Here is a 16,047-nt window from a genome sequence, read left to right as displayed (position 1 = left end):
TTTGAAGCTAAGTTGTTGTCTAAACAAATGAGAGTGTAATAGATTTAGGACATCAAATCTAAGCCCCATGGTAACTACAAAGAAAATATCAGAGAAAATGCAAGCTCATAGAGACAGAAATTACAGTACTTGTTGCCAAAAGTGGGGTGTATGTGAGGAAATGTGGAATTAATACAAAATGGGTGTAGGGTTTCTGTATGGGGAGATGGGAAAGTTTTAGTAGTGGAAGACGGTGAGGGTACTACAACATTGTAAATGCACACACACACACACAGACACACATCCCCTCAATTTAAAAAAAATAAATGAGCAAATAAAGAGACAATGACAATTAAATGCAATCTATGATCCTGGATGGGATCAATCAAGGAATGAGAAAAGGCTCAAAGGGACATTACTAGAACATATGAAAAAAGTTGGAATATAGACTGTAAGTTTTAGATCAATGTTAAATTTCTTGAACTCGATAACTGCATCTAAGGTGGTTATATAAGTGAATATAACTGTTCTTAGGAAATGCATATGGCAGTATTGAGTGTTCAAGGAGCATGACATATACAACCTACACTCAAGTATTCAGAAATGGATTGATAAATAGGAAGACAGACAGATAGATGAATAGACTGAGGGACTGATAGATTGATGGATAGACAGAACCATACAGAAAATGTGGCAAAATGTTAAAATTTGTGGTTCTGGGTATATGGGTTGGGTGTATTTTGAGTTCTCTGTATAGGATTTGTATTATTTTTGTAACTGTCCTATAAGTTTGAAAGTATTTCAAAATAAAAGTTTTGTTTTTTTTTTTTAATTCAATGAAACTCACCTTAAAAATGTTAGAGGATTACTTTCATAATCAATGGCAAAACTTTTAATGATCTTCCTTACCTCTTTTTCTCTGTCTTTATACCTTATTATCTCAACCAACTGGCAAAGCAGTTACTACAAACTAACCTCCACACCATAAAATATCCCCCAAACCAAACTTTCTGTCTCTCTACTTTCGTACCCATCTCATCCCACTTTCTAACATTCTTTTTTATTTATTTTGAAATTTACTGACTTTGAGAATTATTCAAGTTGGCCATGGTACCTCTCAATTCACCTCCCCCCTCATTATCCTATTTCCTCACAATATAAGTCTATCCAGCAATACCAGAGTTCTCCATAATCTTAAAGATTACCTTCTATATACGTTCTTGCTTGATCATTTCAGAATTATACTTTGAAATCCCTTGAGAAAAAAATTACAAATAATTTATCATTTAGAGTAGTAATAATAGAAAATAAAAGCAAAAAAAAATTAAAAACAAGAAACAAAACTGGAAATCATCAAACATAATGGCAGAAATAAGAGCAATTATATCAATTAAAAAAATAAATGTGAATGAGTTAAACTCTTCTACTAAAATACAAGGAATCTCAAGTTGAATATAAAACTAAATAAAATTTGTGACTTCGAAGACTAAAATATAAATAATGGCTGGCTGTAAAAGCAATAAGAAAAAGAAACATGCAAACAAAAAGTGAGTGTCTGAATAGAAATGGAAAAGTTGCATTAATAGTTGAGACTTCCACCTTAGTTTTTGACAGATTAGATATATAAAAAATAAGTAACAGTTGAGCAGTAATTCTCTGATTTTCTTCTGTATGCACTCCATTGACATTTTGAGCCCTTTAGTATCATGTTAAAGTATTCTACACTGGTTTTCAAACTGGGGGCACTCTCCTCCAAAGAGGTAGACTTCAGAAACTTGTAAGAGACTGGTATAATTTGAAAAGTCTCCCTGCCACTGCCCCACCCCATTTTCTGATTTGATCTTACTCCAAATTTACAATGACCAATTCAGAGAATATGCATTATATATTATCAATAAGATATATATATATATATACATATATATATATATATAATATAAATAAATTTTAGTATAGCCAAAGAAAGGAGAATGAATTTTTATTTTCAACTCAACCATGGAAAAATATTTTTTTTAAAAAAAAGAGTGCTTGCATAAAATGGTGGAATGGGAAGTTTTACAAATTTATCCTTCCAGAAGGAAAATGAAAAAGCTGAAAAAAGAGACTGGAATTAACTAAATGGTAATCCTGGAACCAGAATGAAAATTTAGAACAACTACAGGAGTGCCAGAGGAAGTGAGAGACTACTGAGAGTTCAGCTTTTGTAATGTGAAAGTACAACCCAGAGACCAGTCCCATTGCTCAGCTCTGCAGCTGTGGAAACAGCTGTGTCAAAACAGCATGGATTCCAGGAGCAGCTGGCTGGGCCCAGAGCTGGCAGAGACAAATACCTCCTCTAAAGATACCTAGGCCAGTATCTTAAAGAGAGACTTAAAGACACAGTGTGCCTCTTTATGTTTTTTATTTTTCTTTTTTTGGTTGTTTTTTCCCTTTATTTTATATTTTTCAGTCTGGAAGATTCCCGAGGGATGATCAGGGATGCTGGCCTAGTTTTTAGCCTCAAAAGTCACAGCTTCTGGCTTCTCACTGGCACATGAAAAGAGAGTTGGTGGTGAGGATGTACACTTCATATATTTTTCTTTTTTTTTTCTTGTGTTCTTTTTCTGGATATTTTGTCTATTTGTTGACATTTGTTAAAACTTTTCGTTTCTCTTTTTCCCCTCTCTTTTTTCTTGTTCTTAGTCTGGTGGTCTGAAGAGTGAGAGAGCTAGATTTCTGACTGACCACAACACAATGTTCAGAAAGTCCAGTTCTCAACAAAAAATTTACAACACATACATGGAAACAGGAAAGTATGGCCCAGTCACAGGAAAAAAAAAAATGGAATTCAATGGAAAATATTCTGGAGGAAGTATAGTCTCAGGCATTACTAACCAAAGGTCTTAGGACAATTCTCATAGAAAGGATCAATGAACAAAAGGAAAACATGGACAAAGAACTAAAGGAAATCAGGAAAACAATATATGAACAAATAAGAATTTCAATAATGAGATAGAAATTGTAAAGAAGAACCAAATGGGAATTTTAGAACTCAAAAGAACAATAACAATTGAAAAATTCAATAAAGGTGTTCAAGAGCAGATTAGAGGAGGCAGAAGAAAGGATCAGATAACTTGAAGACAAAATAATTAAAATTGTCTAACTTTTGGGTCAGGAAGAAGGAATGAAGGAAAAAAAAATGAACAGAGCCTGAGGAACCTGTGGGACCCCACAAAGTATACCAATCCATGCATCATAGAAGTTCCAGAAGAGAGACAGAAGTCCAGAAAAATACTTGAAGAAATAATGGTAGAAAACTTCCCAAACCTGATGAAAGAAATGGATATACAAATCTAAGATGTTAAATGAATGTCAAGCAGAAGGAACCCAAACAGATTTACATGGAGTTACACACTTTACAGATTCTTGATTGCTAACATTTATACAGTGTTAGACACTGTCCTGAGTGCTTTACTTATAAATTAATTCATTAAATCCTCACAGCTACCTTATAAGGTAAGTAGTAATATTTCATTCCCATTTTACCTATAAGGAATCTAAAGCATACAAAGGTTAATTGATTTGCCCCAGTTTACACAACAAAAAAAGTGGCAGAAAAGGGACATCATTTCACTTAAAATTTTTAATGTCTTTCCAAGGCAAATATTATCCTCCCATTGTACAGGTTAAAACATACAATATCAAAGAGGATGCATAATTTCCCTAATGTGACAGGGATGGTATGTGGCATAAATTTTTATTAAATTCTAACTTCAAAGTCCAAGGCTGCATAATGCTTTTAGAGCCTTTGACATAGTTATTCCATTTCTGGGAATTTATCTTACGATCATGTCAAGAATTCCTCCAAAGATTTACATGCAGATATTTTTTAACATAGTAATTATAACAGTAAAACTTGGAAACCAAGAAATTGAGGGACAAATAAACAAAATGAGAATGGGAGAGAGGCAATGGAAGGCAACTGAAAGATTGTGAGGACAGTGACATGGTTTTTGGTTGCCCTGCGGGACAGAATGGTGTTGAGTGGGAGCTAAAAAGAGCTAAGAGAAAGAAAAGTATTGTGGTAGCCCGGGTAAAAGATGGAGTTGTCATTTACTGATATTAGGAATGAAGGATTGCAGGAGTTCAGGTTTCAGTATGGTAAGTTTAGAGGTTGTGAGACAACCAATTGGAAATGTCAATGTATTCAAAGGTCTATTTAATGCACATACTTGGAGGTCTAGGTGGGACACGCATTTAGGAGACAGCAGCAATCATATGGTATTTGAGGCAATGGAAATCAATGCGTTTCCTGGAGAAAGACAGAGGAAAAAAGAAAGAGGGCCCAGGCTTTCCAAAACAGAGTCAAGTTTCAGAAGAAGGAAATAGCAAAGGACATTGAGAAAATGGGGCCAGGAGCCAGGAAGAAACAGGAAAGCATACTGTCATAAAGAAATGTTTCAAGAAATATACTGTGTAGACTGTCACTGAGCAGTGAAGATGAGGATTGTAAAGTGTTCTTTGGATATATCAATGTGGAGGTCATTGGTGTTCTTAGCAAGAGAAGTAAGCAGATGCCAGATAAAGTGATGAAGTAGGGACAATATACACAGATATCTCTCACTAGAAGCAAGGCTGGAAGAGGAGAAAGGGAGCACTAGATGAAGAGGAATTTAGAAAAAAGGGAGATTTTTGTTAATTGGTTTGGGTTCCTTTGTGTTTAACACGGGAGATAATGGAGTTTGAACGATCATGGGAAGAATCCGCAGGGCAGTGGATCACAAATATTAGTAAACATCAGAATCAGCTGAGGGCTTGTTAAAATGTGAATTTCTCAGCTCCCCCCCTCCTAGAGTTTCTGATTTAGCAGGTCTGGGGTGAGCCCAAGAATTTGCAAGGATAAATTCCTAGGTGTTGCTACTGCAGCCGGTCCTGGAGCCACACTTCCTGAACTACTGTAGGAGAGGGAGAGGGAGAGGGGGAGGGAGGGGGGAGGAGAAGGGGGGGAGAGAGGGAGGGGGAGGGGGGAGGGAGAGGAAGAGGGGAGGGGGAGGGGGAGGGAGATGGGAGGGGAGGGAGAAAGGTTGAAGGCACTAATGAGAGGAAGAGCGACCAACTGTGAAAAGGCAGGAAGACAGGAAGAATTGGGGTCCAGAGCACTTGTGAAGATTTTATTTTTGATAGGATAAGCTCTGTAATAACAGGAAAGAAAAAAAAAAAAAAAGGAAGTAAAAAGTAATGAAAATAATGATTACAAATGCCTACTATATACCAGAAATGGTTTTAAGCATTTTAGCATATATATATTGATTCATTTAACCCTAATAACAAACCCATGAGACAGGAAGATGCAATTAAGTGTGTATAGTTGGTAGTTAGAAAGAGACAGAATTCCTACATGATAGATTTTGTTTTTTTCTCTGATGTCTAAAATGAACTTTTATATACGACCCTCAGTTGAGTGTAGGATGAGGAAGGGAGGTTAACATTTGGGTAGTCTGGGAAAATATGAAATATTTAATGTGAAGACAGGGAGAAACTTGTTGTAGAAATATGGTAAGCTTGGAGTCATTATTAAGTACATATTTGAAACTGGGGATTTAAAGATTTTAGTAGTATACTGTTTGTTTTTTTCCAGCCCATATGCAGCATGGGCAAAGGCAGTTTGTGGCTTAATCCAGGTTAGGTTTTTATCAAGTTGGCAAAACAGAGAGAAAAGGAAAGGGAGGAGTGAGATTTTTGTTTTTAAAGATTGGCTGTGTATTTGCCTTGTAGATTCTAAGCTGGATAAAGAAGGAAGTAGTCTTGAGGAGGCTGAATGTTGACTGATGGATATTTTGGAATGATAATCAAGACTACTCATATCCTTATAACCTTTAAAGTTACAAATATATTTTGATAAAGGAATTTTTTTCTACCAAATTTGTTAATGCTTTTTACTTTTTTTGGTCAAATATTTAACTTTGACTTTCCATTTATATGTCCTTTAACTTTTCGTGCAGCTGAACAGTTGCTATTTTACTACATGTACATGTCTCCAAGTGTGAGGCACGTAAGGGTGTGTGCATGCGAATGAGCATATTCCACTCTAATCGTTCTTCAAGGCATGCCAAACTGTGAGAAATTGATTCACTGATTTGCCCGTCAAACTGCTGCTGCCCTAATACTCCTCCACCTTCAGATAATTAGGTTTAATCAGCAATTTTACAATAATAAATGGTGGTGTGAACTTGGGCTAGTCCCAAAGAGTAAATTTTGCGGGGTGAAATAGTAACCTGGTCCTTGATGTATACACAGTATGCCTAAAAGATGTCTGTGGAGCTTTAACTGACTATCGCCACCTATGACCTAATCTTTAGGAGATATGGAAAATATCAGCCTTGTAATGAACCTATCCATGAGAATGTCCACGCATATTGCATCATTATCTTTCTTATCTTAGGTAGATGTCGGCTTTCACCACAGTGATGGTTGTGGTGGTGGTGGTTTTTAAGTGGATATGTAATATTTGAAAAATAAATGCTTGAAGACCATTTTAAATCAAAAAAAAAAAAAACAGCACAAAAAGATCAATAAATTCTCCTCCAGTAAGAAATTTCTTTTACCTGTAAGGGCGCTGGTATCGAGAAACTCGGCACTGGCAGAGGGCACGCGGGCTGGATGAGGATCGCCAATGCTGTATGCTTTCAGAACATACTTCTCAATTACACCTCTAACCACAACAGGTTTATCCCAGGTCACCTCAACACTATATCCATTTATGCTGCGGACTCTTGAGGGAGTGGGCACACTTTGTGGAGCTGTGACAGAATAAAATAGAAAATAGAGAAAGTGGCAGTTCTGAGAAGACTATTGCCCCTATTCTTCACTTTTAATGGCCACAGTAAATCAGACCCAACCATTAGCATAAATACAATTTATTAGAGTTGTAACTTTTCAGCATTGATTTAATATGACTGTACATCTTGAGCCATTCAGTTAAGCTATATTTCAAAACCATCAAAAGTCCATCCACATAACATTCTTTCAAGTCTAGTCCGGGTTTTCCAAAAACATTTAATATATTCGACATGTTTAAACATCACTCATAAAGAAGGAGGTGGATGGTAGGCAGATAACAAGTTCAAGCAATATAATGATGTACCCCTTTGAAGCAAGATAATTAGACTGTTATTATACATAGTGGTTTGACACTTTTATATCTTCAATGAATTAGCCAAAAAATATCACAATGTGATTGTGTTGTACTTGAATGTCTGGTTCCATTCTCCAAATTCAACTGTTTTTCAAATTAATTTTAAAAAGCACAGTTCTACCAGATAGAGATATGGGTTACTTTCCAAATGGCATTTGGTGGGGGTGGGAGTGGGGGATCCAGGAGCTGGTGCCCTTGAGATTATACAAAGTCTTTTTCAGAGATGTTTTCTTCAGAGTCTCTTAAAACAATAATACAAAATGAGGAAGTTGAAAGAACTGCAAGGCTTCACATACAAGCAGAGTTCCCTAATTTTGAAAATCCATAACCTTTAGCTATTTATTAGATATCTCTACAGTTCTGATCAGTAACAACCTCATCACAGCTGACTGCACTGGAGATGCTGAGAAAAAGCCCAAGGAACTTCCTGGCAGGATGATGGATGAGAGACCTGCTCTAACTGCTCGTGGACTCTCGAGCCCTGTCGATGGAAGATCACTCTGGTTTTCCCACATCAAATATCTTCCTTCTCTGACTTTACTGTTCAGACCAATAAAATAGGACAGCTTCAGGGAAAACAGAGTGAACGTAAAGGATGAGAGGAAGCGCTGAGGTGGAGAACCACCGTCTGCACAGTTAAAACACCGTGGGCACCTATAGAAAACAACACAGACCAGGCAATCAAGTTGCATGTAAATAGACAATGGGAGTAATGTTGATTTTATGAGTTCTGAAATGTGGTACAGGGCAAAGCACAGTGCTGTCTAACAGATGGTCTTCTCATAAGGGACAGAGCAAAACTGACTCAAAAATAATTAAATAGTGTAATTATTCTCCAACCCTTGGGAGTATGTAGCTGCTCAGTGTTGTGGTCAGATGGTATATATGAATTTATGGCATCAGACTTTGTGGTCAGATCATTGCTATAAATTCAGACCTGTATTTGCATACCTTCTCAGTGGTACTCAAAATGGGGATGATTAAGCTACCTAAGGAAGGCACTTTCAAGTTACCTATTTACATTGTTGAATTATTCTCAAAGCAGATTTTAGAGTATCTTTGTTAATAAAGTAGAGCAGTGTGAAGTAGGGGCAGAGAGCATGCCAGTAACAAATGAATATTTTATATCAGAGCTCTTTCCTAGTTCTGAGGTTGAAAAGGATTTTAAAAGATCATTCAGCTCATCTCCTTGCCTATAAATAGATGATAATTTAAATCATCCTGGAAAAAATGTCAGGTTGCTCTCTTTTGGAAAAGCTCTAGGCAGAAAGGCTTGAAAATTATTCTTAATAGTCCATCCCAGTGTTTAATAATCTTATAGCTCAAGAAGATTTCTCAAAGGATGCCTGTGCTGGTAACCCATTGTTGATAATAAGGATGAGAAAATATTTTGGTGCAAAACACATCTTTAGATAAATTTGACTTGCTAAGGATAAACTTTCTTCAAGAGATAAGTGGCAACCAATTAGAAATGCACTTGCCTTGCTGAACAATAGCTGACCTCAAATCATACAAGATTACTGATTCACAAAGCTTTTCATGATGAATGCCTTCTTGTAATGGTATTATGTGAAAAGATTTTGTGGTTGCACTCAGAAGTACAAAATTCTTACAGATCAGTTGACTGAAATTAGGTCTAATGTACTCTAACTCTTGGTTATTTCTCCTCTAACTCAAAAAAATTAGACAAATCAGCAATTTCCTCCCAACTCCATCTGAGGAGAGTCATCATAAGATCCTAATAGTAGCACCATGGTAAACATCTGTGATGTAATAAAAGACACATCTGATTCCAATCAGGCTGCGGATTTCAAACCACTCTGCAAGAAAGAGGCAAGAGAGAGTGCCTCCCCCACCTAACGGTAATCCTGGTGTCAACTTCTTGAGATCTTGGCAGTCTCTGAAGACTTTCCTATATTTAGACATATCGCAGTAGGTTTGAACCTATTAAATCCTTAAGACAACCTGAGCCTCCCTTCTGCATTCTAAGAGGATAGAATCAAACCTGAGCAAATACTTATTAAATACTTGAAAAAACCAGACACACTGATCTACTAAGTATTTTAGCCATTGTCGTGATGCATTTTCAAACCAAGACATGCTCTGTCACAAGATTACAAAAATACTACTACTTCAGGGTAAGTTTTTCCTTTTCTACATATGCACCAGCATGTATGCCCAAACGTGCATACACATGCACATATGCATTATAAGATAAAACACTATTTACCTGCTCCTGTTGTACGTCCCCGACTCCAATCACTATATACTGAACCGCCTTCATGTGAGGCTATCACTCGATACAGGTATTCTTAAATGGAAATAATAAGTAGAAATATTAAAATATTATATAAGACAGTGGAGGGCTGGCAGGGAGGGAAGAGAGGGTAAGTGGGAGACATGTAACATTAAATTTGGAGGACCTACACATTACCTGTAAAAGGCTGGAGACCACTCTCATGAACACTCTGTTCTTTTCCCTGGTAAACCAGGATGGAGTCATTTCCCCTGCAGTTAACAGTGCTGTCAGGTGATAGGCATCCATCCAGATTGACTCTGACAGCACTGCTGGACACAGATGCCAAGTTAACGACAGCACCCCGTGTAAATTTAACATCCTTCATGCAACCACCGAAACCTAGCAAACAGTAAGGGATTAGTATCACATAAAGGGTTTGAGTCATTAATTACCAATCATTTTTGTCCTCTGCAGTACTATGTTTTAATGGGGTGGGGGGTGGGGGATGTAGATACAATTGTTAAATTTTCAAGCCTTGTTTGAAAAATCCTTTATGCCTCCTGCTTTTTAATTAGGCTAAATTGTTGCAAGGGAAGATTTATGTCACTTATTTTGAAAAAAATACAGAAGTTGATAATTATAATTCAATTTTTGGTACTGAAAAGCATCTCTTTAACCTCCCTAGGCCCACATTTGCTCTTTCTGTTTCTTCTCATGAAATAAAATTTAGGCAATGGCACATTATGATAGGGAGGTATCCTCCCATTCCTCAGTTCTGGAAAATGAAGTAACCATTGTAAGTCAGAGTTTGCTAAGTGCCAAAAAAAAAAAAAAAAAAAAAAAAAAAAAAAAAATGGATATTTGAATCAACATTGATTGTTCAACAAGCTCATTGGAGGAAAATCCCATTTTGAGGATTTTATGCAGGATAGCAGGAGGGATAATAGTTTCAAAGGATACTAGAATTCTGAGTTACTGCCAAAAATTGTATAATAATCACTTCAGAGATACAGAACTTAGACCCGTATACAGGTATACAGAAGGACTATCACTGTGTCCCATCATTTTCCCTGAGTTCCACAATCTTCAATATATAAAATGGTACCAGGTTTGCACTCATGTTAGTATGACAGCATGCAAGGGCCAGCATTCAGCTTTGGTACTAGCAGCACCATGAGGTTTCATAAGAATGCATATTCTACACAATTGACTTAAGAATAACCACAGTGCACTACAGTTCTGTGAAGTCTAACAGAGAATGCAGATGAAATGGATTTGGAGCATTCACTACTTCTTGTTAGAGAACCACAGGGCATCCAGTCGGGGAGGGAATAGCAGTTGCTTTGAATTGCATGCTATTTTGTGTAAACAGAGATCAGCTCAACGAGGTTTGACAGTGCTCTGCTCAGGAGACTGCACGGAATTGTAATAGAAGGGACAAACAGGACTGAGTTTGGGATGGCAGCAGCACACACACACACACTCTTGCAGAACAAAGCACTGTCAAGTTTGAAAGCCCCAAACACATGATTAGCTCTTTGCAGGATTAAAGCACATCAGCAGGGAATGGAAATAAGGCATAATGCAATACTTAACAGTAAAATAAGTTAATAGTAACAATGACCATATTGTTCTATTCAGCATTTATATGATGTCTTGCCATGTCTCCTAACACATTAAGTTGCAGCCTATTTCCTTTTAAATGTCTTTTGCTATTATTCACATTCCTTTAGGCCCCACTGATCAATACTACTGGTCTATCTTGAACACACAATAGACCCTCAATAAGTTTGGTGAATTGAATTGAAAGCAATGAAGCTCAATATAAAAGCATCTCCTTGAAAATTCAGAAGCTAAGGATTCTAATTTCTTTACCAGCAGTAATTTTCTGATGGCACATAGCTGAGTTACCTAACTTCTCTGCACTCTAATTTCCCTGCCAACAAAATGAGAACAGTGGAAGGGGATTGTTGGCAAACATGTAAGTACTGTTATAGGAAATGTCATAAAAATAAACACACAAGATGGTATTTTAAATTTAGGAAAGGCCATCAAGATAGTCTTCCTTCATTTTCCAAATAAAGAAAAAGGTCCAGAGAGCTATAGGATGAGGCTTGTAAATCCTAACCTCCTTAGGAAGTGGTCCTCTGGCCTCAAACCTTAGAAACAAAGCAACCTGAGCTCTAGTGTAGGTTTCTCCTGTTGTACACTCAGTGCAGCAGCCAAGGAGCTAGGTCAAATGAGATTTGCACCATTCTTCCAACTCTGCTCCAACAGAAACACTCCCCAACTTCCTTCAAAATTTGAATGGGGTGTTAGGACAAGAGGAGGAGATAGGGAAGATTTGGGGGAAGTGGGAAGACTCTTCCTTTTCTTGCTTCCTGGCCTTTGTAGGAATCAAAATAGACCCACCCTCACTCACCACCAGGCCCTCAAATTATTAAAAGATGGCCCAGAGCTCTAAGTCAATGAACTGGAAAAACGGTAGCCTTTTCTCTAGGAGTGGTAATCCTATGCCAGGCACTTGGGTTGGCAGCAGGCTGGGTTTCAGCCCCCACTCCCAACTTCTTAGCTGGGTGCTTTAGGCAGCCTATAACCTTTCAAACCAAATGCCATGGCCCAGCCTCTCCCAACTAGACCTAAGTGATAACTCTAAGAAGATAAATTCCTATGATTTGATGTAGTACATCTTTAGGTAAATTATATTGCTCAACATTTCCAAAACACAAGGAAAAGTGATTTGACATTTGATTCAAATGTAGAGTACAATGTTAATGGATAAGAAAAAGAATTTCACTAAGACGAGCAAAAGATATAGCCTCTGAAAAAAAGGTGCTAATTGAGAGGCATACAAACGGAAGAGAGATTTTTAAGAACAGTTATTAGTGGATTGAGAAAGAAGTATTTTAAGTGAACATGATTCATTTTCACTGCAATTTGCTTTATGCATGCAGCATCTCTTTATTGTGAACTTTTTTCCTGGTCACTATATTAAACATGCAGTTACTTACAGCGATCAGCATTTGTCAGTAGCATCTGAATCAGAATCTTAGGAGATGGGCTTATAAAATCTGCATTTTTAACAACCTCTCCAGGTGGTTCATATGCCTCTTATATACTATATTATATAATAATTAATGTTATTGAGTTCTTACTATACTCCAACTACTATACTTCAATATATTATCAGTGGTTTGAGAACCATTGATATGGATGATACTGACCTAATAAAAATTTAGCATTACCCATAAATAAAATATCTTTCAGTATCATAGACCTAGTCATATTGTAGGCTAAATTTTCTCCCTTAGGTCTCTGGTGATGTTTTAAACTTCTCTCATTATCTTACAATTCTGATTTTAGCTATGTCTCTAGGACTGTCATAGAAATGGGTGTTGGTGTACTTTGAAAGCACAAGCCTTAATATATAGTTTCATTTCCCAGAAGTAAACAGAATCAAATAATCTTTGTTCATACACAGGGTTTTCAAGCTCTTTCTAACCTCAGAAACCAGAAAACCTGGAGAAGCCCTTATTAGAAGGTAATATTTTTAGCTGCTGTTACATCTTAAGTGCCTTGAAAATGTCATTACTGTCTTACACCCCAGTTATTCATTAACTCCTTACCAGTACCCTTCTAAAAGTGTCCTTAGAGCTTGCCATATATTTTCCATTCAAAGGCATTTAAATCTTTAAGTACTTACCAAACAGGCAAAGAGTGCTTCATGGAAATTTTAACCATTCAAAGCACATCAATTTTGAAATAAGTAGAGAGCATTTTCTACATAAGAACATACTTGGCCACATACTGGAAATTTCTGTGCTTGTTCCCACTCTATAGAGAGGGAACAGGGACTAATGTCTGTAAAAGAGATCACTGATTGTAATAAGGAGAGTGGACTTAGACACCAGGCTGCCTGAGACAGAGTCCTAGGTTTGCTGCCTGCTCACTAGCCATGTGGCCTTGCATGAGTTACCTTCCTCTCTGGGCTTCAGCTTCCTCATCTGTAAAATGATAATAAGCATAATAATACCTAACTTATAGGCTTCTTATAAAGAATTCACTCAATCATTCTCATATAAAGTTCTCAGAAACATGCCTGGCACAGTTTGCACCCAGTTTTTGTTAGTCTTTTTTTTTAATTAATAATTTTACTGATTATGTTCAAACTTACAGGAGTCAATTGCTTGCTTTAGTTATAAGGAAAGCACATTTCCTTTCTCTGATAGTTATTAGTAATCAATAATGTATGTTGATTATTGTATGTTATAGTATGTTTGGAATTAAACTAAACCAATGCTTTCATGTGGTTTCGTCTCATGAAAGCCCTATCAAAAAAACATGGAGACAATTGACATTTATAACAGAAAATAACACAATGACTTTACATGCCGTTTTTCCTAGTTGTACACACCAACCTAATTTATTTATCAGTAAATACAGATAATCGTTAATATCCCAAAGCACTAGAGCCCCATGTGTTTTCAAGTAAAACATATAAGGACATATGTTTGTTTACATATATTGTTTTTTATATATTAATTATATTTGCTGAGGACATGTTGAAATAAATATATTATTATAACTAGGTAAGATAGTATACTTTTAAGGGCAATAGTCAAAACTATTTGAAGTGTCCTGTGATTCATTTAAGGCTTAAAAATCTCCCCCCCCCCAAAAAAAAAAAAGAAGAAGAAAGATGGATATTGCTTTCAGCCTGATTCTATTACTATATTGAAATACAAAACCACTGAAACTTGGTAGGATCAGGGTTGTATTGATTCATGAATATCTCCTGGTGGAGTTTACCTTGTTCCAAACTCAGGTGTTTGTAAGAGGTCTGCAGCTGCTGTGGGACTCCTCCAACATAGACTGGGGAGTTCACTCTCAGAGACTGGGTGCTGGATTCTGACGCACGCTCTATCAGCTCATTCATGCTTGCTGATATGACTGAGCCTTCCTTTTTAATAACTACTTTGTTCCACTTTCCATCACAGTAGGACAGCCCCAGCCATAGATCCACTTGTGTAAAGGTAAGGCTGGTATTTAACAGGAAGCTCAATATTCCACTCTTAAGCTCCATCTGTATTTCAAATTAAAAAAGAAAATAGGTGTATAAAAAGACTACAGAACAGTTTGGGAAAGAACAAAAGATCAATTTCTTGAAGAAAAGCAAGAAATTTCCCTGAAAGCACTCTATAAAAATGTTCCATTTTATCCTAAGCAGACTTGGAGTAACATATAATGAAGTGCTTTACAAGCTTATAATTGACATGAGGAATGTTGTATTGAGTCAAACAAATTCATACCAAGAAATGATTATTCTCTGTGATAAAATTTTTTTGACACAACAGAGGTAAAAGATTAAGCTCTAGCATAAGTGACTGGATGACTGAAGAGAATAGAACAGTTTGAACTATGACTCTATTTTTATTTGAGTTTTAGAAAATGAGAAAATACTATTTAATATATTGATTTAAATTGGGGGAAAATATGACAAGACAATAAGAAAATGAAATGTCAAGCTTGATTAAGCTTATTTTAACTGGTGAACTCAATTTCAAATTTATAAGATGTATTTCGATTCAATATTTCAGTTTTATTATTCTAAATCTCTAACTAACATATTTGCTTCTATGTGTATTCTTTTAGATTAATGTGCCATTTTCTAATGTGAACACATTTTACCCAGATTTTCATGGTAAAAGAAATGCCTCCATATGTTTTCCTTCAAAACTTTACATGACAATTATTTTGCTTACCATGTTCTTATTTTGTTAGAAATCAAATCAACAACCATAAGATACTTGAAAATTTGAGATTCATTGTGTCAAGTAAAATAAATTGGGTAATGTCAGAGGAAAAAAATATTATTTTTCTATGTAAACATCATCTTTGTGAAGTACATCACGTAAGCAGTCATTCATTCATTTATCCATTCATTGAGTCCACTACTCTATTCCATGAACCTGCTGCTCTAAGATAAACACTGTTTCCAAGAATCTGCTCTCTAACAGCAGAGGCAAACATAAGGGGGTGGAAACTACAACCAGGATGAGGATGAGGTACGAGGGGAACAGAGAAAGTATATGCTTTTTGCTCCCTGGAAATTGGGAGAGGTTTGAAGTAAGGTTTTTGGCAATATATATGATCCATGGAGGGCCTTCCAAGCAGGGTGACTGACATGAAAAAGAGCACAGGAACACTTATGAGCTCACTGAGTTCAGGGAAAATGACTGAGTTAGGTGGGAGAGTTAGAGAGAGTCTTACCAGGATATGGAGGTCAGACTTCAGAGTATTTTGAGTAATATGGAAAACAAACTCATCTTTCTTTTATAACCAATACCATTTCAAAATAGGGAAATGAAATAATCAGATTTCACTTTAATGATAGAGGTAATTATCATGTACTGAATAATTGCTCTATTTCAGATGCTAAACCGAATGCTTTACATGGATCATCACTACCCTTCACAACAATTCTCTAAGTGGCTATTCTCTCTATGTTAAGTGTGAAGAAACTAAGTCTCTTACCAGTTGAAATACATTACTAAAGAGCATGTAGACAATAGTAGAACAAGATTTTAAACCTAGGGCTTCCTGGCACCAAAGCCCATAATCTTTCTACTATAATCTTGCTCTAAATGTTCACCTC

General features: G+C 36.4%; 1 protein-coding gene across 1 annotated transcript in view; it reads right to left on the bottom strand.

Moving 5' to 3' along the window:
- The window catches only part of USH2A (usherin), an 891,077-nt gene that overhangs the window by 436,551 nt on the left and 438,479 nt on the right, over positions 1–16,047 (bottom strand). Inside the window, 4 exon segments of the mRNA XM_037823757.1 lie at positions 6,564–6,758; positions 9,384–9,464; positions 9,588–9,791; positions 14,202–14,475. Of these exon segments, the coding sequence (XP_037679685.1) occupies positions 6,564–6,758; positions 9,384–9,464; positions 9,588–9,791; positions 14,202–14,475 (754 nt within the window).

This window comes from Choloepus didactylus, chromosome 2 (genome assembly GCF_015220235.1).
Source record: "Choloepus didactylus isolate mChoDid1 chromosome 2, mChoDid1.pri, whole genome shotgun sequence".
Lineage (NCBI taxonomy): Eukaryota > Metazoa > Chordata > Mammalia > Pilosa > Megalonychidae > Choloepus > Choloepus didactylus.
The sequence above is the reverse complement of the archived record's forward strand: the minus strand, read 5'-3'. Positions and strand labels throughout refer to the sequence as shown.